The 23,199-nt window shown below is 37.1% G+C and overlaps 1 protein-coding gene across 4 annotated transcripts; it reads left to right on the top strand.

Annotated features, from left to right (window-relative positions):
- The first annotated feature begins 135 nt into the window (after window positions 1–135).
- On the top strand, window positions 136–23,019 carry LOC141900639 (small G protein signaling modulator 2-like). Of its 4 annotated transcripts, none has more exons than XM_074787618.1 (24): window positions 136–166; window positions 282–325; window positions 3,452–3,527; window positions 5,488–5,653; window positions 5,989–6,194; window positions 8,041–8,198; window positions 10,263–10,403; window positions 10,906–11,039; window positions 12,085–12,150; window positions 14,309–14,376; window positions 14,755–14,928; window positions 15,327–15,413; window positions 16,161–16,322; window positions 16,401–16,596; window positions 17,195–17,259; window positions 17,347–17,492; window positions 17,580–17,648; window positions 17,755–18,513; window positions 18,605–18,729; window positions 18,818–18,900; window positions 18,989–19,098; window positions 19,204–19,300; window positions 19,645–19,812; window positions 19,898–23,019. In XM_074787618.1, the coding sequence occupies exons 1-24, from the start codon at window positions 151–153 to the stop codon at window positions 19,984–19,986; spliced, it is 3,405 nt and encodes a 1,134-aa protein (XP_074643719.1). In that variant the 5' UTR covers window positions 136–150; the 3' UTR covers window positions 19,987–23,019. The 4 variants fall into 4 exon arrangements, with proteins under 4 accessions (XP_074643719.1, XP_074643722.1, XP_074643721.1 ...); XM_074787621.1 differs by having other exon boundaries at window positions 14,755–14,919; XM_074787620.1 differs by having other exon boundaries at window positions 8,041–8,192.
- Window positions 23,020–23,199: the final 180 nt, after the last annotated feature.

Here is a 23,199-nt window from a genome sequence, read left to right on the forward strand (position 1 = left end):
AGATAAAAGTGATTGAATCATAGGATTAGTTTAACCGATGACCTCTGTGACTTCAAAGTTTGGTTCCGCTACAAGCACTACTTTCCGAATAGGCTCGCATGTGCATTGCGGAAATGAAATGCGCTTAGGTCGAACATAATAATGTAGAAAATGGCTGTGGAAAACGGTAAATATCTTCCTATTTCTGCGATGACAGTTTTTCAATTCGACGATAGATTGGCTGTTGTTTTATGATATGTGATAATCAACTGCCTAATCTGGACGTGTGTGTTTATTTTCAGATAAAGAACTTCGGGAAAAATTACTCCGAAATGTCAAGAAGGAGGTCAGTACACTACTTACTTACTTACACACTTTAACAGTACAACACAACTCAACGTTACACCAGTAGTACACTCAGCTACAGCTGCCTGCCTAGGTCCTGATCTAACAATGAAATACTAGGCTATCGCCAATTTCTTTTACTTTGTTTTTTGTGGCTTTAATTTTGTGTTTTGTGGCTTTAATTTTGTGTTAGAGGCTAGCCGAACTCGACCTGACACAGCATCCATCATCTTTATGCTCGAATTAAAGATACGATGAGCACTGGATACTACCTTCTTTTATAACATTTGCCTCTCTTGAAATCACTTCATGTCACCTCGAATCAGTTGCAATATATTACTTCAGGCTAATTTGGCCCTACTTGTCCTATTCATTCCATCATCACTTTTATTCCATTTGCATATTATAATTTTGATTACAAAAATGCATTAATAGATATAAATCATAGCAGGTAATCTGTTTTTTAATGTATCATGAAAAAAAATAATAATTATATCTAAACATTCATAGATATTTATGATTTTCATCTCTATATATTTTCGTAAAATCTAGGCACTATACCTAATCAATATTGGCTAACATGGTCTCCTTAATATCAAACGGCCTTTTTCAATCGATTCTGTTCAAAAGACTTAAAAACCGTCTTATGTCTGGTATATCATCATCATATTGCTATGAGCATTCAGTTAAGCCTTCTGTGGGAATTATAATAGGTAAATGTATCTTGAAATGAATAATCAATGAATATGTTGCATTCTATATATTACTGTAGTAATTCGCTCAGTTGACTGCATAATTGAATGCATGAATGCTGTTCATTAAAAAATCTAACCATTACTGTCTAAAGCTATGATACATGTGTGGCCAGAGTATCATAAATTTTAGCAATTTCCCGGCTGAAAAATATTTTTTTAGATTAATATGTGTGTTTTATTTGCATAATTTCAATACCTGGCAATAATAACCATTGATGAAATTACAATGTCCGTGTTTAAGTATTCTAGCAGGTGACTATTTGGTTATAGTCGAAACTTTGAATCAATGAATTATTAGCGGACTTCATCTTTCTCGTTATATCAGTGAGGAGTTCTTGATCTATCTGCACAGATCTGAACAACTTTAATTTCCTCGTATTATCAGAGAAATTCGGATGTGTTGAAATGAACGGACGTCTGAAATAAGTTGAATGAACGCCCGTCTTTTCACGTTATTGCAGCTGCATTCCTACTTTATTCAGATTCTCCCGTTAACCAGTTGTTATGGTAACAGCCATTCAGTTGCCAAATGCAGGAAAATATCCGGCGATGCTGCGCGTATAGCCCAGGTTCTCTTAAAAGCCTATAAATCATCTTAATCTGCCGTTCGATCCCGCTATATTTTAAATGTCAAAGCAATTCTTTTAATTGCGAACGGGGATGCACCGGAATTATGAAACGTTTCCAGGCACTCGAGCAAGCGATAGATGAATAGCAATCAAAATTGTCGCAAATAGCGGTGAAAAAATATCAAGCGATCGGTTTCGATGGAAAACCTTCGAGTCGTATTGGAAATACTGAATGATGATACTTCACTTAAATTAATACTAAACCAACAAACAAATGTCATTGTGCTCGATTCGAGAGGGTATCTTCTCACGTTCCGAAAGCCTCCATTGTCAGTATCTCACGTCGCGTTGTTATCCCAATTTGCCTTTCATTTAAGCTTCTTCAAGGTGAAGAATCTAATAAAAAAAACATTGTTGAATGTTGAAATTTCTTATCCCGTTGCAATAGATTCTTTTCAAATTTTCGTATCCTGACATTTAATTTTGGACTGTTGTTTTGATATCTGCTTCGGCCTAAATTTGGTCAGACGGAAAAATGGGAATTATGAACTCATGAACGTATGCGTAAGCTGTGCTTTGTCCAGCCATTGACGTTTGAAATCATAACAATAACGCGGCATTTTCCATACGAGCCATAGTTCTTGAATTAACTGTTGAATACTGTCTGACTTGTGTCATTATCACTCGGCAAATTTCTATTAAAAGCTGGTAATTTGACTCCCACGCTCAATGTGTTTTATTCATCGAGCATGTTTCTCCTCGACGCGATATGTAATGTTATTACGATGATAGATTTGGGAGCGTAATAACTGGCCCCAATTTATACGTGACTCTAGGCATCTTTGGTACGCTGATTGGAAAATTCCTGTCATCCCTCTATCCGAAATCCAGCCTTGACTTTATTATAGCTGAAGGCTTGCTTGGCTTCACGACGAACGAACTTCATTAATCCCTTATTGAGATATAGAAAAAGATTATGCTAGTTATTTTTCCGGCATGTGGGTGTATTGATAACGAAGTCTATAATTTTTGTTCTGATGCAAGAGGAATGTGCAAGTTTTTCAGGCCTTACGAGAACTGCCTTAATCTGATCTCGGATTTAGCTCTTTTCTTCAAATATTTACCGGTAACTGCTGTGTAACTGCTGTGTTCTAAAACATTTTGATCAGGGTCTAGTTTCATTAAAACATTCAAACTTAGAACAGTGAAGTTCGAATTTTTGCTGAGAGCCAACCGTTCATGCTGGTGCCAAACTTGACGTCGGCCAAATTTAGCCCGACCAGACTGAGCGCGATTTTAGCCTGGGTCACAAATTATGCCGTGTGAATACTGATAAATTGGTTCTGGAAGCGATTCATCTCACTTGCCATATCATTGTTTTGATAGCATGTTTTTAGTAAAAATGAGTGATTTATGTGTGTCGTGAATGCACTAATTAGGCAAGTTTCACTTGAACCAGTTTTGATCCCGGCTTTGACCCGGTCCAAATCGTCTCTATGTGATAGTTGCTATAGACCTAAAGGTATATAATATAAACTAGAGTTTAAGGATGTTCCAAAATTCTAGAAAGGGACAGATTTAGAATTGGAGTATGTCTAGTTCTAAATAAAGATTTGGGAAGACTTCATGTTTTCAGTTTGCTTTACGGTAGTTGCTTCATGATTTTGATGTGGGGCCTGGCCGGTGTCAAACAGGCATCAGTTTAAACAGTTGGCCTGGATAAAAAACGTTCATGCGATCGATCGCGGCTTATATTTCATCCGAACAGATCCTCTGAATTCGTTTTATAATATTGTATTGTAGGTTAAGCAGATCATGGAGGAGGCAGTTACTCGTAAATTCGTACATGAAGAGAGTAGCAGTATCACTTCATTATGCGGTAAGTCTTGAAAGATCACTCGTCGCTAATGAAACACAAATATCGCCAGAGAAGTCGACGATTGCTGGTTGCGCAAAATTGTAGGCATTAATTAGCATCGGCGGGTGGTGAAAATGCCAATTAAACTCGGTTCATGGAATGACAGATCGGAATCTTCAGAAGACAAAATCTTTCCGACGTCAATCAGACTAATCTCACAAGGGAAAGATCATAAACAGCATTGATTGCACCTTTCGTGCATTGAGTAGTGATATTTAATGATCTTATTAGAACACGTTACTAAAGTTCGGTCCTCAAATAATTCTAACGACAGTCGGCAGAAGTGTTGAATGTTTTTCCCTGTTTTAGGGGTAGTATGAATGTCGCTAGTTGTCGTAATTGTAAGTCTATATCTGTGAATGTACTATATTGGTGAAGTACTACGCTAAAAGGGGGTCCTATGATCAAGGGTGCTGAGTATGCGAAGCTTTTTACTTGAGGTTTGAGGGTTGGCACATCAAAATTCAAAATTTGATATTTGGAGAAGTACTTCTTATGTTTCAAATTTTTTAAGGAAACAGAATATTGAGCCATGTGCTCCGCGGTCCCTGAGGTCACAGTTAGCTTTCGACATTTTTTTTGATTTTGTATTCATTCGCCTTTGACCTTTCACGTCTGAATGTATTTGACTAGTGTATTTGTCGGTAACTAAAAATCCGGCGATATCAATCATTTAATATTGAAAGCATGATAACTTGTCAATTCCCATTCGGCCATTGATCAATCTCGTGTTCATGCGCCCGTCTGTTTTACTGTGGCGCGCGGGCACAAGAATCGCAGTTGCCATGGCAATGGATGCTGCGAGTAGCCCGCATATACCTGGTTTGCGCGATTGATGCTGTATGTATAGTTGGCACATAATAAGAAGGGTGATTGACACCAGTACGGTCACTATTGGTTACCTGTTATACCGATGTAATCGGAGTTGATAACTTCTTAGAAACCCCGGGACTTCGGAGCAATATCCTAATTACCATCTACCTGGCCACAATTCGCTGGAAATGATCTAATCTTAACTAAGCGCAACAGGTCTTTCATTTTTATAGCTAGCCAGTATGAGACCTAGCAGGAATTTTTATAGCTGCTTTAACCGGGGAATGAACTCTGCTGCGCGTTGTCATTTTTGGAAAACAACCGATTTTATTAGCCGTATACTCGGTCACGTGTTAGTACGAGGCTTATAACGGCGAACGACGGATCGTAGAATTTATGTCTCGAATGCTGATATCATTGATTTACACTCGACGGTCAATATTGTCAATCGCGATATAAGATTCCATGCGATACGGCTTTTGTTTCCATCGCCATCTTCTTCTGTTTACCATAAAATGAAGTGCTGTATCTATGCTGTTATTTCATTTCATATTTACGTTTTGGCTGCTTGTTTGTTTTCGGGGGGGGGGGGGTAGATATACTACTCCTAGGGGTCTGATATTGTGATCGCTAGCCAATTAACTTTTGAAATCGGGGTTAAAGCGCTCTCTCATTACATGGAGGTGCGTTGCTGTTATAATCGAGATATTTTTTATACGCCGCAAGCCAGTCGTGACATTTTACGAATAATGAATGGCTTCCGCTAAACTCAATTTATACGGGGACTTCTCTTCGTACCTAATGGATAAAGATCCTTTATTTTTCTACGTCGCAAATTTGTGATAGATGTATTCTGAAAAATAAGGCCAATTTGCATCTTGTGATTCTCAGAAAACTTGTTTGCGGATGATTGTTAGCAGTCGTAGGACACATCCCCTTAAATGGAATTGGGTTTACCCAGTTGTTCGTTCTTGCTGCCAGGGGGAGTTGAATATTGAAATATATACGATTTCCTATTAAAGTACCCAAGTATTTCACCGAGTGGACGTGGTGTCACTGGACCCCTAGTTTTTGCCGTTGTTTAGTGAATATCGTTTCAACCTTTCAGGTACGGTGGAAGCGTGTCTTCAGTATGGAATTAAGAAACGAGCGCTGGGATTATTCAAGAGCAGCAGTACGTCTGCCCTGTTGCACAAAATCGCCAAGAGCTGCGAACCAGCGGCACAAGTCGTGAAGGTCCTCGACGACTCTGAAATCAGCGTCGATGGCTCGAAGTTAGTTCCATAGTATTTAACCCTATTATCTCGCAATGAATTATGTCTTCACACATCTGTTACTTTATTGAATCCCTTCTTGACTGGCAGTCTATTACGTTAAAGGTTCAAATTTTCCGCTTGTATGCCGTACGTGTATGTCGTCTTGATGGAATTAGATTTTCCGCTTTCAGATCAAATTAATAATTAATAATTAATAGTAATTAATACAAAACCCGATCAACTTGTTCCTTTGTGTCCCTTGCTACTTAATAATAAGCCGTGGCTAGTCGTTAAAGTGCTGTCATTCAAATTCTGGTAACTGGCATATTTCATTTCTATCTCTTTCATTACAGAAAATCACTGGACAGCAATAAGAATCAGACATCGAAAAAGCCGAACATATTTTACAATCCGAAATACCTATGGATAAGGATGGCGCTGTTCGAGAAAAATCTCGCTAAAATCATCGAATACCTCGTACAGAACGGCAGTAAATTCTACGAGAAAGAGTCGATCGTCGGCGATCCTGTCGACGGGCCGATACTCGCTTCTCTACTCGGTGAGTATCGTATAAACAGCCGCGTATTTCATTCGATTTCATTTGATTTTCTGTCGTCGTCGTGGGGGCAAATATACGACGGTCATTAATTTCTGTTCATCCGAAAATAACGTTTACTCCGTCGTCGCTCGCATTAAGCCTCGGTCCGCGTCGAGCGCGCTCGTGTAGATATCAGAACTACGATGAGAGAACCGTTCGCAACCAGGAAACCGGTAAATTAGTTTACTCCGACAGGATCGGTCGTGATTTATGACGGTTCCATTGGAGAAACCGATTACAAAGACAGATTTAATTTCTCAGCCCAGTTTGCGAAATTTGGGTTAGATTTTGTAATTCACTTTTAGAATTTCTACTTCATGGATCTAAATCCAGATTTTTGAGCTTTGCAACAATTATTTGAAATAATAGACGATTGTATTTGATTCTTTACTAAAATTTTGGTGCTTAAGATCGTATATAGTTCCAAAAAAACATCCCATTGATGTATTTTAGTACAGTCTGAAATATGTATCACAAAAATTCCTGAAACTTGTTATTCATGAACTATTACTATGAGGTCATGATTCAATAATTTGTACATAGCAGTGTGGTAAATTAATTGATTTGTTACCTAGGCCCATGCAAAAAACCTGAAAACGTACATACTGAAAATGCTTCAGTTTTGATCCCACTTATGATCCTTTATTACAAACAACACACATTTCTGGTAGATATGGAATTTTGTTACTCTCGTTGAGTTTGTGGGTTTGTGTATGAGGCTCATTTTATCGATATTTATTTTTGAGCTACAATTTTAGCGACAATAGATTTTCGATTCGTTTTTCCGATCACTTAAGATCAACGTGAAACAATGAAAAGTGTTGAGATAGAAAGCAGCTGCTGTGTGCGGGAATTAAAAAAATTTGCACTCTCTTCAAAGAATGTGTACGTATGGCGGGGTGACATATGCGATGTTTGTACGTATTTAACATCATAAACTGGGTGAACGTCATAACAACATGACACATACTTCAGCCGATGGATGCCATGATATTAAAAGAATCAATGTTAGAATATCTCTACATAAAGAACAATATTCTTTGTTCTCGGAGCTTTGGATCGAGTTAATTTTACACCTTTTAAATTGTATTTTGAATGAATTATCGAATGTAACAGACCCTGGGGCTGTGGATGGGAAAAACTTCCAAGACTGGTATAGAATAAAGATCATCTATGGATTAGCCAGCTAGACGTAGCGAGTGATATCAAGTCTCAAGTAGCAGACACATTTCTTGTTATGGACAATTTCGTGAAGTTTGTAACTAGAGTGAAAATATATAAGGATAAGATATAAGGATAAGGATAAGAAAATTAACTCTACCACTTAAAATTCCAGCAATGATATTTCAAACTTTCTTGCTTTAAGGTTCGCCTTCAGGACCCAGTTACACAGTTAAGACTAAGGTTAATTCAGGAGATAAGAAATTTGAAATTACATCTTTATTCGTAACAATGTTACAAGTAGAAAATAGAAAAATAATCATCAAAATAACGCTATTGTTACCTATTTACATAAATGGCCTTGGGACCGAGAAACATAGAGATAAGGTTAATTATTTAAGGGAGGTAGCCAAACTAATACCATAATATCTAACTAACTAATACTAGAAATAACCTGTTGAGTCAAACTAGATTATTAAATGGAACTGGATCCAGGTTTTTATATACATATCAAATATATAATACACATGAACTGCTTTTGTAGCTATAGCATATTTTAACTGTATTTTATCTGCTTTTGTACAAAATGTATGAATCGAAGAAACGAAACTGAAATGATTAAACTCTGGTCATTTGTGTTTTACAGTTGGACCATGCGCGTTAGACTTTACGAAAATGAAAACGACCGACCATTTTTGGACCGATCCGCCTGCTGACGAACTCGTACAGCGACATCGTATACATAGCAGTGGTAATCATTTCAACAGTCCTGGATCTCCAAAGCGATTAGGACTTCATGTACGTGTAAGTTATAGCCGTATTTTATTTCAGCGTGTTGATGAAAATCTCGCTCATTTCGAGGAAATCGTGGATTACTCGGTTACTGAATGCACTCACTTTAATTATCTAATGACGTATATATGTGTGTCTTCAAGTAGGTGTGTGTTGTGCACATAATGTATAGAAAATGAGATATTTCAAGCAAAAAGAATAAGCAGCTAAAAACAAATCTCCGGTGGCCTTGAGATAATGTTACCGTTTTTAACAAAAAGCTGAAAGAAATATTAATCTTGATGCATGTTTAATCTAAAATCTGAATGTTTCAAATTACAAAAATCACTCGAATGACTTTTCCATTTGGCTTCCTCCATTGTGTTTTCATCATAATGTTCTTAGAAAAGCGAACTTTTTCTGTTTGCGTTTCCATCTTGATTTTCGATCTCATTATTTCTAAAAGGCTCGTTTTTTCCCATTTTCCTTATCACTTACATTCGATTCAACACAATCTTCACTCTTTCTTAGTTGAAAAAAGTATTTACAAAAAGGCCTTGGTAACATTGAGAATGAGTAGGTGGGCAGTGGTTATGAGATTCACCGTATGGTAGATATTGACTGCGAGGTTATTGAACCACAGCGAAAGTGTATTAGTGAAGTTGTATGCTGACATTTATGCGCGTATCATATTAGTGCATATATACCTCATTATTAACATCAAATAAAGATTCTTTAGTTGTGTATGCAGTCGATTTTACTAAGAGGTTTCAGTGAGAGTCCACGCTTTTACATAATTCACGATGCTTGTCTGCGCGAAGTGCGCTCGTCTATCAGAAGTAGTTTCTGAATGGTATTGGCAGAAACGATGACTTCTCATCTTGACATCCGCGTACGATTCGTGTAATAACTGATATTATCTGCGCGCGATGCGTCTCTCCGATGTATTCTTACTCCCCGTCGGTCGATTAATCAAATCATTCGTTTCTTTCATCCGCCGCGTGACACGCCGGTCGTCTCCTTCGACCGACGCCGGCGAATCTAGCGCAAGGATAAATGGCAAGATCGGAAATCGATTTTTTTTCCTAGCGATGCGGATGATAAAAATGCGCCCGTGACAACTTGCGTTTCGGCAGCCCGTTTCCAGGCAATTTTGCGCCTACGCTCGTGCAGCTAGGCAGGCCATGCCGTTAAGAATAATAGCGCTTTGACATTTCGACAGTCTATAATGCGTTTAGCACAGATTGTCGATTTGGTTTTTAAGTGCCGTTTGTCCTTCAATTGCGTGGTATCGATTGCTGTTCGAATATTCATGAATTCATCGCACATAGTCTAATTAGCTGCTACTGATGTCGACAATTTTCTCATTCAACGCATTCGATGTAACAAAACTCGACCTTTTTATGCAGAGTTGTCTGAATGATGTTGATTTATTCCGTGTAAAAATGCATGGCTGTGTTTATAACATCCCTTCACTCTAATGAAACTGTGCTATAGGAAATTCATTCAGCTCATCGTGTATGATTTCATATTCGCCACTGAGAAATTAGTATTATTTTTTTAATGATTAGTATAATTTGATGTATAGAGACACTAGTACAAATATTGTTTCATGTTACCTACATATCTAGTTTTTTTTTGCTCTCTCAGTGAACAGATGATCATACATGTGTGCATACATTGATCTATATGTCTAGGACGTATAATCTACGTCCATGGTCTACTAATTGAATGGATTGTATGCTTCTCTCTCCGTCCCTCCCTGCTCTCTCTCTATTCTCTCCCTTCCTCCCTTCCTGCTCTCCCTCCCCCTCTCCCTTTCCTCTCTGTCCCTCTGCTCTCTCCATCTCACTCTGATAGAATCCTGTCACATACAGATAGAAAGCCTTCGATAGTGACGCACGGAGCTGTTGGTTTCTGATTGAGATTGACGTCAACAGAAATTTGTCCACCACCGTGTGCATGAAATCTATTGGATCATGTACTCCGATGTTCAATAACTCGTCCTTGATATCGTAACCGAAGAAATCTGTGTCGTTTATCTTCACGTTTTTTTTTATATCGATAAACAAACGATTTTTCTGTATTTTTCTGCAGGTTCCGAGGAATACAAGTTCAAGCGGAAGCGATGAAGCGTTACGTAGCGTTCCATTATCGGCTAAAGAGTACGTCGAGTCCCTGCATCAAAACTCAAAAACAACTTTACTCTACGGCAAAAACAATGTCCTCGTACAACCTGTAAGTTTCCGAAAAATATCGACGCATAGAAACTTTCCATGAGTGGAAACATTTGAGGGTGTTTCTACGAAGGCACTCCTTTCAGTGTCTGTACAATACATTTAGGATATTAATTAGTCAGCCCTGAAAGGGAATGCAATACACCCCACTTTATTCATATAAATTTGGACTCGTGATTTAGAAATGGCTTTTAGCAATTCAGGGTGTTTAGCAATGATCTGGGTTAAGCCCCACAGGAGTCTCACCTTGAAGGCACTTGGAAGGGTTTATGGGTATTGCTTTTGAATGGACATTTTTCACGCCATATTCAGTCTTAAGTGGCTATTGAGACATACAAAATATTCATTTAACCTAGAATTTGAAGTGAAGATGTTTATGAAATCAAAACTGTAACTGGGGAAATAGATATTCAATGCATGTAGTCACTTACCGCTTGTGCACTCGAATAGATTTGCACAAGTTTCAGGGGAAAAATCATGCACCCATTGGCATCCATTTTCAGAAAGAAGATGTCGAGATGATGCCCGGTTATTTATCACTGCACCAGTCGGTAGAAGGCTTAACGATAAAATGGACGCCGAATCAGCTGATGAACGGTTGTTGCGAAATCGACGAAAATGAGGAATTTGACAGGAGGTATGCCTGCCTGTTTGTGTTCGTTCGATAAAGCCGTTTTTATTATTATTCATTTTAATAGATAAAGCCCGCGTGTAGACTATAGCGCCTTCGTAGCGATTTCGAGATATCTAATCAGTTTCGAATTGCGATCAGATGTAACGAGTAGCACTGCACGAGGGCTTTGAATTATCTATTATCAGTCAAAGCTTGGGATTACGTGCCTCTCTCTCGCAATTCAAATAGCTTCAACTGCTCATGAACCGCTAGATAGAGAGACCGTCGCCTGATTTCATACGACGGGATTAGCCTTAATACCTCTGGATAAAATCTATAATATTCAACTTAAGCGCGTATCATACATTCATTCATTCAGATTCTCGCGCGTATGAAATCAAGCTATTCACGGTTACTTGACTGAAACAAAATATCTGTTTTTAAATAAACCTATGATCTAGTTCGTTATTTGATTTTATAACTGAAAATACACAGTCGAATTGGACTAGATCATGTGCCCCTACGTGTATTGAGTTTTTAGTTTATCTTTGTTTTTCTTGATTTCTTGCCTACTTTTTTGTGCAGTAATCTCATGTTTCGTAAATTAGTTTAGTCAAATTAAAGCACTGTAGCTCTTAGAGCTTGAATGGTTTCGACTGCAAAATGCCTTCAGTGTTCTAACCCGATAATGACGTTCTTGAATTTCCGTTATCATGTGATTTGACATTTACGTGACATTCCGCAAAAATGAACTATGCTAGTTCTAAATAAAACGTTCCCTTCTGGCCAAATACACAAAATACTAGTGAAGCTATAATGATTACCACTGATGATCAATATTTAGTTAAAAATGTCTCGCAACAACGCAGGTGGGTCACTCGAAAATTCATACTTATTCAAGCCAAGACTTGCCTCGGGTAAAACAAATTCTTTAAATTTCTATGAGCAATGCCTCAATTTGATTTTCTCTTAACGTTTCTGAAACGTGAACCACCTGTGTGCGACCGCGTACGACTTCATGGGCAATATTTCTTTAACAGAGCTCATTATTTCTTTCACTTACAAAAAGACCCGACAACACTTTTAGGTATTCGAAGACTTTAAATAAACTAATCAAGATTAGTGGTAAACGCAAGTGAGTATATCTACGAAGATTACATGCCGTAATCGTCCCTTTTTAAACCTCACAATAACAGTATCTGTCCTTGCAATCAAAACATTCTTGTTGACCAAGTCGGGTTTATATAAATGAGCCTGTAAATGCTTGGTTTAAGAGGCACAGTGGCTCTGTGATTTAAGCCATCAGTCATCGACTGGTCTCCTCAATCAACCCAGGGCTCATCGGTACTCACCCTGGTGATGGCAGAGATGGTTCTCTGGCCTTTCTTCCTCGTGTTAGGAAATACCACGAACCCGCTTACAATGCCTTTAGTGGTAAGTGGGTAGAGGATTCAAGGAATCTACAAACAATGCTTGTTTAACTCGTCGTAGAGCTGTAATGCTATGTTATATCTCTAACGACTTGTGAAACAACTTAATATTGTCAATGTCCTCCTTCTCGTGCTTGGCTTTGGAAATGCTTAATCTGCCATATGCAGACGTATACCATAGCATATCAATAGCTTTCGTGTCGACGAGTATATGTTCCATCATCAACAACTCTACCGATCTGGGACTGGATTAGATTGTTAAGGGGATTCTTGGACAGAGGTTCGAAAGGTTGTGAGGGTTAAAGACAGACCTCATTCTAAACCAGCATGGATGATGCCCCTTTAATCATTAACAGGATTCACGCATTCAACGCTTGAAGTTTGCATCATATCTATCGGCATTACCATGGTAACCGGATGATAATTGGAAATTGTTTTTCGTTTCTTGACTTTTCAATCAGCACTTACATGAAACAACAAACAAACGGACTAATATAGATCTTAAATAAATGTTGAAGTTCAGCTACGGAAAAAAAACTATTTCTGGAAATGATTGCTATGAATGATGAATAAATTTAGTAATTTTATCAAACCAAAAACGAACAGTGAAAAAACATGTTGTTTGCGGCATGTGTTGGTGGTGGATTGCATGGTTTACCCCCCACCCCTCCCCCCTTGTGATTGTCATCATTTCCCATTAATTCAATAACTATTGGTGGTGTAAACTTCTTCAGCGTGACTAACCAATTTTTCCCGAAATTCGATAGATCATTTGGACGATGCTATATCCGCGAAGCCGTATGTAGATCGGTTGAATCGAGCCGTTTAGTAATCAAGCGGCGGTATTTTTTTCGGGGGGGGGGGGGGGAGTTTAGATTGAGTTCATGTTTTCGTGTCAATCGAGTAACTGACAAACACGACTATCGATTACTACTTGTCATTGATATTGTTTGACATCTACACAGTCAGGCGCGTAATGAAATACTCGGCTTTAGCCGCGATAGCAAAAGCAAACCAATCGATATGGTCGGATCGCAGTCAAGAGATGCCAAATGTGCATGTCTGAAAATTGTGTGGGTGATTGTCCCTGATTATCGTTCTTTTCTGAATTTCTGAAATTATTGTCATCCCCAAAAATCAGAAAATCACTTGTCACAAAATCAGTGGATTTCATGATTTTGTCGGGTGTGGGGAGTCTTACTAACCGAGTATGAAACTAACATCGTTTGCTTTTCACTGTAAACAAAGGACCGTATTTCTATACACAGGGAGCTGAGGTGTGACGGATTCCTCTGTTTACATCATCTCCCTGAACGAGAAAAAATCATAACTCTCTTATACTGTGTTTTCATGATGAAAAGAACCTAACTGAAAGTTACCATTTGTAAATAATGTACGTGTTAATAACGTCAACAATAGCATGTAATTTGAACTGATTTCACGTGGTACGAAGGGTAATTAACTGAGTTCAGATTTGTAGCCTCTCATATCTGTACATACATCTATCTTGTCTCTCGCTCTATTTCTCAGTTGTTCTCTTGGAATTGGTCGCTAATTCACATGCTTACATTATGTAGTAATGTCCGGTCATTATCACCATCGTTAATTACCAGTTTCGCCATCGTTGCCCGAATCACATTATTTATTGTGAAAAGATGCTCATTCAGACGAAAATAAGATCCAAATGTATTCGTTTCATTTAAGTTACAGTCGTTAAGCTGTAATGGCTCGAAGCTAAATAATGAAGCTTCGTTGCTTAGATTAAATTGATGACGCTTTCAGTACCTTCTTATTCCCTTGTCGATTATAGTCTGCTAACAAATGGCTGTTTGTATTGACTGTATTTTTCCATTTGTTTTACAGTTTGTATTGGGATTATGCAGTAACGATCTTCCTCGATGAAATAGTTTACCTCCATTGTCATCAGCAACGTAAGTCTAGATAATCATTCTTATTGATCAGTTATTCAAAAAATGTGCGAATGTGTTACCGGTGTGCATTTTGAGTTCGAATAGGGTACAGTACATTCATTCTGAAAAGTACCATATCATATTCATTGCCAGGTGTGTTCGATTGGGCTTAGTTCACTGTTCAATTGGTGTAATCGGTGAATTCGGTTTAGATTGACATAACCATCTTTTCAATTGGTTGGACTGATGCGGTCAATTCAGTCGTCCAACTGAACACACCTAATTAGTTGCATATTCCGTGAACCAAGAATTTGTCTACTCCAATATTTCTAACATTTTTAATCGACCTTTTAATTATTCCCGTATCTAACACATTTGTTATGTAACTATATTCTGCAGCTGACAGCGGGGGTACGATAGTTCTGGTCGGACAAGATGGCGTTCAACGTCCTCCGATACACTTCCCAAAAGGCGGCCATCTTCTGGCGTTCTTGTCATGTATGGAAAACGGACTTCTTCCGCACGGACAGCTCGATCCTCCACTCTGGTCACAGCGGGGGAAAGGTAAACAATGTGCGCATCAAATTAATACAAACATCAACTTTTTCAATCGCTAGGTGTCAGTTTTGCTTCGTCGATATTAATTTGGAAGTGTCGTGCGTCCATATTTAATTAATACAAATGCACTGAATATTTGTCTAATAATCCAAAATTACATTTAATATGCCAGTATAGTTGCATAACATTACATCATATATTCTTGGCTAACAAATTAAAATTTAGGCAAAGAAGCTTGATATTCTAATTGCTGATAGTGCCAATAATAAGTTCATGCCTACACGAATGTACGTGTTTGTATTCAACATTCCGCGATTGATTTTCCTCCTGACATTTTTGTTTATTTTTCGATGTCCGATTTCATGTCGTATTTTGTTCTTGATTTTGCATGTATTTTTCTGTATTATAACTAGATAGACCAAATGGTACAAGCCTGGGTCTCGGTTTTCCACTATCTGAACAACTGCAGAAAGTTATAGACTCGTATGAAGCATTTACAGGTCTTTATTTATATAGATACACTTTTCTATGCATCCATAGATCTTTACATACATTCCTTTTCATTTTTGAATCATTATTATTCTGGAGTAGAAAGCGATCCTGATGATGAAACCAGCTATTTTGAAACATTACCAGTTTTACAGTTATTCTGTATCGAATAGTTTCAGGATCTCTTTCCTCTTGAAACTTCACTGAAAGCCGTTTTGCACATACGCTGACAGTAGCCATGTTATCACATTTTGCATGCACTGCATTTCAAGTGCTAATAAAAATACGTGTTTAGCATTCAACGGCGACTAAAAGTCCTTAAATCGATCTGAATCGTCGAAATCAACATGATAATGGAGTCTCCACAGAAGAGACTTCTCATGTAGCCCATTCAGAATGGCTGTTGTTTTGTCAATATGATTAAACATGTATCACACTTAGCATCAATTTCACATATCTCACTGAACATCATTCACTTTCTACTTTCTCAATCTCGACAGTTTTGTGCGACCAAAACCCTCAGCTTTTAAGCTAATATTGAGCTAACATGGTAACTCTTTAGCATGTAAGGCTTTTTATTAAAAAATGCTTTTTGCGCTTTGTAAGCGGTGGTATTACCTAGTCTAAGTGTTAGTTATATTTTGTTATTCAAATGTTGCATGATTTTCTGCATGTATTAATTTTCTGCAATTCTATCGTTCTATCCCTCTTCATCTGTAAAATCTCTCATACGGTTGTGGCTTTGTTGTTTATTTCAGGGAAAGTATTTCCAAAACTCAAACGCAAAGGAAGTCGAATGGCAAAGGGTGAGAATGGTGTTGAAGAGGCAGCTGGTGACAACCTTGCCACAGCGACTGTCGAAGAAGAAGCCACTGATTATGTATTTAGAATCATATCAACTTTCAAACCAGAAAATCTCAGTAAGTATCGGCGCGTGCTTTCGCCGTTATATCAAATCTACTACTGAGCATTTGAAGTCAATCCTTTCGGTATTTCAGCAAATGAAATGATGGATCCAAAAGCAGATATGACTGTAAAATCAAACGGGTTTTTTCCTTGGCCGTCAAAGATGCCAGTACGCCATACAAGTAGCTCCAGTTCTAGTTCATCAACTGTCTCCATTCAGAGTTATGCTAAAACACAACAGCAACAGAACAATAACTGTCTCCAGGGGCAGCATAGGTGGGATGAAAAGTACATATAGCACTTTAGTATAATTCGTGTTGTGGCTTTCACTTCTTATGTATCCGCTTTTAGTCCTCATCAAAGTTGCCGAGCAACTTTCAATTTTATCACACTGATAACTAGGTTGATTGCTTGGTAGCTTTTGGAAAATTTCTTCCTTAAAACCTTCTATCAGAAATGTCTGGAGACTGAAAATTGTAGAAATAATCAAATTTAGATAATAAAAGGGATACAAGATATGTAGATTGATCATATATTTCCGCTTGCTTTTAGTATCAGTTTGTATCACACCAAATGAATGAAAACTTGCACTACCAAAGTGTCCAGTAAAGGTTCACTTGTTGTATATTAGAAATTAGACTATTTCAGAATAAAGTGGTATCTGAACTGCTTGAATCATTATCAAAATTCTTTAAATTTAACAGTAAATGAATTAAAGTTTCAAGTTAGATTTGAGTTTAACATACTCTATCTGGTCATCAGATTCTATCCTTTCTCTTTCATATATTCTTCTCTAACTTGAACTATCATTTTGTTTCTATTTTCTATTATTTTATGATTTAAGATATGTGTATTTATGAACAAATTGGTGTGCGTTATGTTTTAGGACATCAATCAAACAGCTTTGTGATACAATGAAAAAACAGATCATATCCAGAGCCTTCTATGGATGTAAGTAAATCATTCACATGTTGGGTACAATTTTCCTGGATCCCTTAAAGAATTTAATGGCTGATACACAAATGTTTTCTGTTGTAGGGTTGGCCCACTGTCGCCATTTGAAAACCGTTCGAACTCATTTGTCAGGTCTAGTCAATTCTACTATCATATCCATAGAAGACCCGCTTGATGCATCACAAGGTCTCACCATTGAGGTCTGGCAGAAAATGAACAAAAATGGAATTGTAAGTTGCGTTTATTCTAAAGTATTGTTACAATTCTTAATACTCAAAGGGATATTTTCATATCCATTCATATGTTGTTGATTTTAGGTTACTTCAGATCAAGAGGTTTATAGACTGGTTTATTATGGTGGAGTAGCGCAAGAGATTAGAAAAGAGGTTCGTATGATTTATCAGAAAAAGGTTTTCATGATGATAAGTTGTTGGATGATTGCAAAGTTGGAGTATTGAATTTGTTAAGTAGTACTTGATATATCTTGTTTAGGTGTGGCCATATCTATTGGGGTATTATAAGTTTGGTAGTACACCAGACGAACGTGAAAGCCTCGACAATGACATTCGGCAACAATACGAAAAAACAATGTCTGAATGGTTAGCAGTTGAGGCGATAGTTCGACAACGCGATAAAGAGATTATGGCTGCTAATCTGGCAAAATTATCGTCAGAAAGTACAGATGGCCACATTCCCCTCGTGCGGAAGGATTCGAGTTTGAGCAACGACGTATTTATGGACAACATGAGCGACGCATCTGATGAATGTATATCACATCCGGAGACATTGCCCGAGGAATCTTCAACTGCTGGAACATCACCTACAACTGAACAAGTAGCAACAGCTTCCAAAACGTCAGATAATGTTACTCCGGCACAGGGAAAAATGGAAAGTCCGGATGAGGGTATCGGCGAATTGCGTCAGTCGAGCTCACTCACGGACGCTCAACAGAACTCGAAAGATGACGCCAACGATGATATGGCTTTAGAGAACGTACACGATGTAGACAAAGACATTGACGATGAAGATATTAAAGCTAAAAATATCATAGTGACGAATGCCTCAGTAGATAGTGGAAGTGGTACCGATAATGCGGATGAAGAATTGAAATACCAAGCTGATAAAGAACAAGTGGATATCGACAGTGAGAAGGAGTCTGCTAATCTCAATGTTGGTGAACCTGATGTACATCTGTCGATGGAAAGTTTAGTGTCACCAGCTTCACCTGCCTCTAGTGGAGGTGTCTACTCAGTAAGATACAGCTTCCTTTCCTCACAGCGATATCAAACTAGTCACGTTGGATATCTTTTCGTATGAAATGAAATTGTTCTTTTCTTTTCAGGCAGAACTGTTGGAAACTGTGGCGTTAAATCTCCATCGTATCGACAAAGATGTGCAAAGATGTGATCGTAATTATTCCTATTTCACCTTAGAAAATTTAGAAAAACTGCGCAATGTCATGTGCACGTAAGTTATGTTTCTCGCTGCCTCTCCCAACGTTGGAATTTTACCCGTACTTCTAGTGCTTATTTGAAATGTCTGCTCGACTGTTTAGATACGTTTGGGAACACCTTGATGTTGGTTATGTTCAGGGAATGTGTGATCTTGTTGCTCCATTACTAGTCATTTTTGATGATGGTAAGCATAGCCTTTCTCATTTTGCCCTTCTTCACCGGTGTAATACGGTATAGAGTTCTGCTAAACTGGGCTTATGTTTGAATTACAGAGTCATTGACTTATAGTTGCTTTAATGAATTGATGAAACGAATGTCTTCAAACTTTCCACACGGTGGAGCTATGGATACTCATTTTGCAAATATGCGATCTCTAATTCAGGTGAATGTGCAGTCATAACTGATAAGAAATCATATGAAATGTTAAATCATCTCCTTTTTTCTCCCATTCGGAAAATTATTAATTTTGTTTATGTTCTTACAACAGATTCTAGATGCAGAACTATTTGAACACATGCACCAGAATGGTGACTACACGCATTTCTATTTCTGTTACCGCTGGTTCCTACTCGATTTCAAAAGAGGTAAGCTATTACGTAGCCCCTTTACATTATCGAATGTCAGGATGATGCGTATACATATATGTCAGGTTATTTCAGGAAAATAGATATATTGATTAGAATAATTGATAGCGCTTACTGCACAGAGTGGAGTGTGTATCAAAGCACACTATACAATTCAGGATAGGAAAAACGCGCTGTTCATATATTGATTAATGATATTCATGTATACGCTCAATAGTTTAGGTGGTTGTACAACAGATTTTCTGATTTTCAGCTGAACTAAATCATTTGTTTAGTTGCGTAACATATGGACTGCACGACGATCGTAGATTATGAAACAAACTATGATATTTGATTTTTTGCAGAATTGGTCTATGATGACGTATTTGCCGTATGGGAAACTATCTGGGCCGCGAAGCACATAAGTTCGCAATACTTTGTGTTATTCATCGCTTTAGCTTTAGTCGAATACTACCGAGAAATCATACTCGATAACAACATGGATTTCACAGACATTATCAAATTCTTCAATGGTATGTAATCATAAATCGTAAATTATTGAAGCGTTTGTGTTTACTCTCATCTAGAAATAAAGTTTTTTTTCTCACATCCTTACAGAAATGGCCGAACGTCATAACGCGAAACAAGTGCTGAAGATATCTCGCGAACTCGTGTATCGTTTACAAGATTTGATAGAAAACAAATAGAATAGAAGTTGTTTTACTGCTAGTCAAATACGATGGTCATGGGAACACTACATGATCCATATTCCAGTGACATTCACATAGTGTGGTTTCGTAGTACTTCGACATGTTGGGCATTATGTCTTGTTAAGAGGTGAAGAAATATGTCAAAACTCGATATGAGCTTTAGGTATTGAGTTAAATTCAGTTTTTGTGAACATGTACACATTCTCTACTTTACACATCTAATCGCAGCAAAAATTACTAGATTCACTTACGGAACTGATACGGGATAAGAATCTTCTTGCATTAACGTTTACACTCTTGTCGAGTGCAACTGCTAAAACTGCTTACATACTTAAAACTGTTGTGAACCTATCCAGTTGAAATACCTGAATGCAGAGAGCATGTCATTGCTGTTAGAATTGGTAAAATGAATATTTTTGTTTGCTTTGTTTAAAAAGTTACCGACAGTAGTTGTTGAGTTTTATTAATTCCCTAGGTATTGAGTAGATTTAGTTTCTTGCCATGAAATTTGTTGAGTCAAAATTGAAATTTTGCTGTAAGTTACTGGTATGTAAATCTGTTTGTTGCTCAGTGTTTTTCTCCTAAGTGAATGAGATATCGCAGCTGATAGCTGTTACAAAAAAATAAATGTTATACCAAAGTTTTACTGAGTGAGGTTTCATTCACTGTATATGAGAGAATACTTAAGGAAATAATGTCTCATTCACATTTATTTTGTTTGTATTTTTATAATTTTTATGTGAAAAATGTTCTCTAAAATTCATCATCGAATGAATTATGTTGTACTTAAAAAAGGAGGGAGAAATTAGAAAAATTCCATGCATTCGATTACGGTAATAATTACTACATGTAGGACTGTTACTTCATAATGTATAAAATCATACGAACAAAATTTAATCGATTCATAGCTTCTGATACTTTCCATAAACAAAATGCATTTTCAAAATTTGAAACATATCATCAGGCCTATATTATGACTTTCTAATAAATACACCCAAGTAGGATTTGCAATGTACTTCATCATTGTTCAGAAAATTGCCTCAATGTAGGTCACTTTGATGAGAGGTATAAAAATGTTATGATTCTGTGATAGACATACCGGGGGTAGACTTATATTTTCATCAATATGAAACTTTATACGAATATGCATTGTATATTAGGTATATCGCTTATAGTTGAGTTTCAGTTTCACAAATTTTAGTTAGCAAAAAGTCGAGCAGAAAGTTTGATTATTGAATTATTTAATCTTCCATAGTTTATTCCGCATATAAACATTTGTAGTATATCTTATGTGTTGTACTTAAATCTGTTATTCTTCCTGTGTAGTCCTGAACAGATCCACACATAAATTTCATCGATGTTGCCATGAGCATCTATAATGTCTTCATTGCATGCCATATAAAGAGTTGCACAGAATTTCTACTTCAGTATCAATTCAAACACACACAGAATCAAATCATTCCATAAGAAATTTCATGGAAATGATTCTACGGTGGAACTTCGTTATAGCAAGCTCGGATAAAACGATTTGATAAATTTCGTGACTGTTTTAGTAACCATTTGCGTTCGGGTTCGGTATAAGCTAACTATTGGTTATAAAAAAATGATTTTACGGCCCCTGAAATTCATTGTAACGAGATTCCATTGTAAAGGGAACTTTAAAAAGAGATTAGTTTAGGTTTATCCAGTGGAACAAATGTATATATGTATTTATACGTGACGGTGTATGTTTATCCCTTGCCAGTGTTAAACGTTGTGATAGATTCCAGTTTAAATCATTCAGAGTATTGAAGTTATCGGCGTTCATGTATTGACGATTACAATTGAAAAAATTGTTTCTGATTGCGCTATAAACGAAGGCTGGATTGTAATATATTAGCCATTACATGGAATATTGTGATAATTACATAATCAATTCTTTCCAAGAGTATTGTATATAATGTATTGTAAATTATGTATCCCACCTATGTGCACTGCCATATATACATTATATATACTTATACCAGGGTAGTCAAATATTAGCCAGTTTCAGTGAAGCCTTAATGGATAGAAAGAGACATTTCCTATCTTTGAAAAGTGGCTCGATGATTGAAAAAATTAACAAGATATACCCTATGTATCGTAGATTTGAAAAAAAAAATTGGATTGCAAAAATTACAATCCTTAAATGAAATAGGATTTGATTACCTGTTTAGCCCACTTCGGAATTAAGTCCCAGTGGGTAATTGCATTCACTTCTATTTTTCTATCTGGCCGTAGACGGAATCCAGTTAATTTGGGAAGTATTGAAGATGCTTCAATGGATTGACTTGATATTTGGGTTATACATGTATCTACCCCTGTCCATCTGCAGCCCAAAAACTGGCCTTATCAGAATCAAGTTGGCTGACTAGTGTGCGACTAATTATTATGTTCGCTGATCAACTCAGCTTTTCAAAATGCCTCAATCAATTATCTTGACATTTCCTATGTATATATGTATCCCCCTAGAGCCCACCATGTTATAAAACATTGAGTCGATCGGACTCAAAATGGCCATCCTGTGACCATTTTTTGCCCAAAAATATAAACAAGGTCATTGATTACTGTATTTGTTGCCCTGGGGGTGTTCTATTGCAGAATTTTCAAGCACTATGTCAAGTGGGCATGATGTCCCTGGATCCATAATATTGGAATGTATAAAAATTAGTTTTAAAAGTATCATAAAATTTGAGTCCCTTATCATTGATCTTTGCTTCGCGGAATTCTCCCTAGTTAGCGATTTCATTGTACAGAAGATATTGTGATATACCGGTAGTTCGTGTAAAATGTTCCTATATTTTTCTATTGTTGCGTGATCCTGGTGACTATAACTCAGTAGATGAATGTATGAATCTATAAATGTATATATACATATATATTATAAGATATATGAAATCCTTAGATGTGCAATATAGACATAATAACTTTATTATGTGTTGTTTACTGTGTGTATATAGATCGATCTAAGAATAAATTATATATGAAAATATATTGTGAATATTTGTAAAATTGTGCAAAAAATAAATAAAACTGTTATTATATGATACAAAAATGCACCTTGTCGATCTTTCTCGGATTTGAAACATGAGCAACTGGAATATTGGTAATTTTCTGTTAGTAATTTGCTAACTCCGACTAATTGATTACGAATTATTAAACGGTCAAATTAATGACGCGGTCCGGTCCGGT

The sequence above is a fragment of the Tubulanus polymorphus genome, chromosome 2 (genome assembly GCF_964204645.1).
Source record: "Tubulanus polymorphus chromosome 2, tnTubPoly1.2, whole genome shotgun sequence".
Classification (NCBI taxonomy): domain Eukaryota; kingdom Metazoa; phylum Nemertea; class Palaeonemertea; order Tubulaniformes; family Tubulanidae; genus Tubulanus; species Tubulanus polymorphus.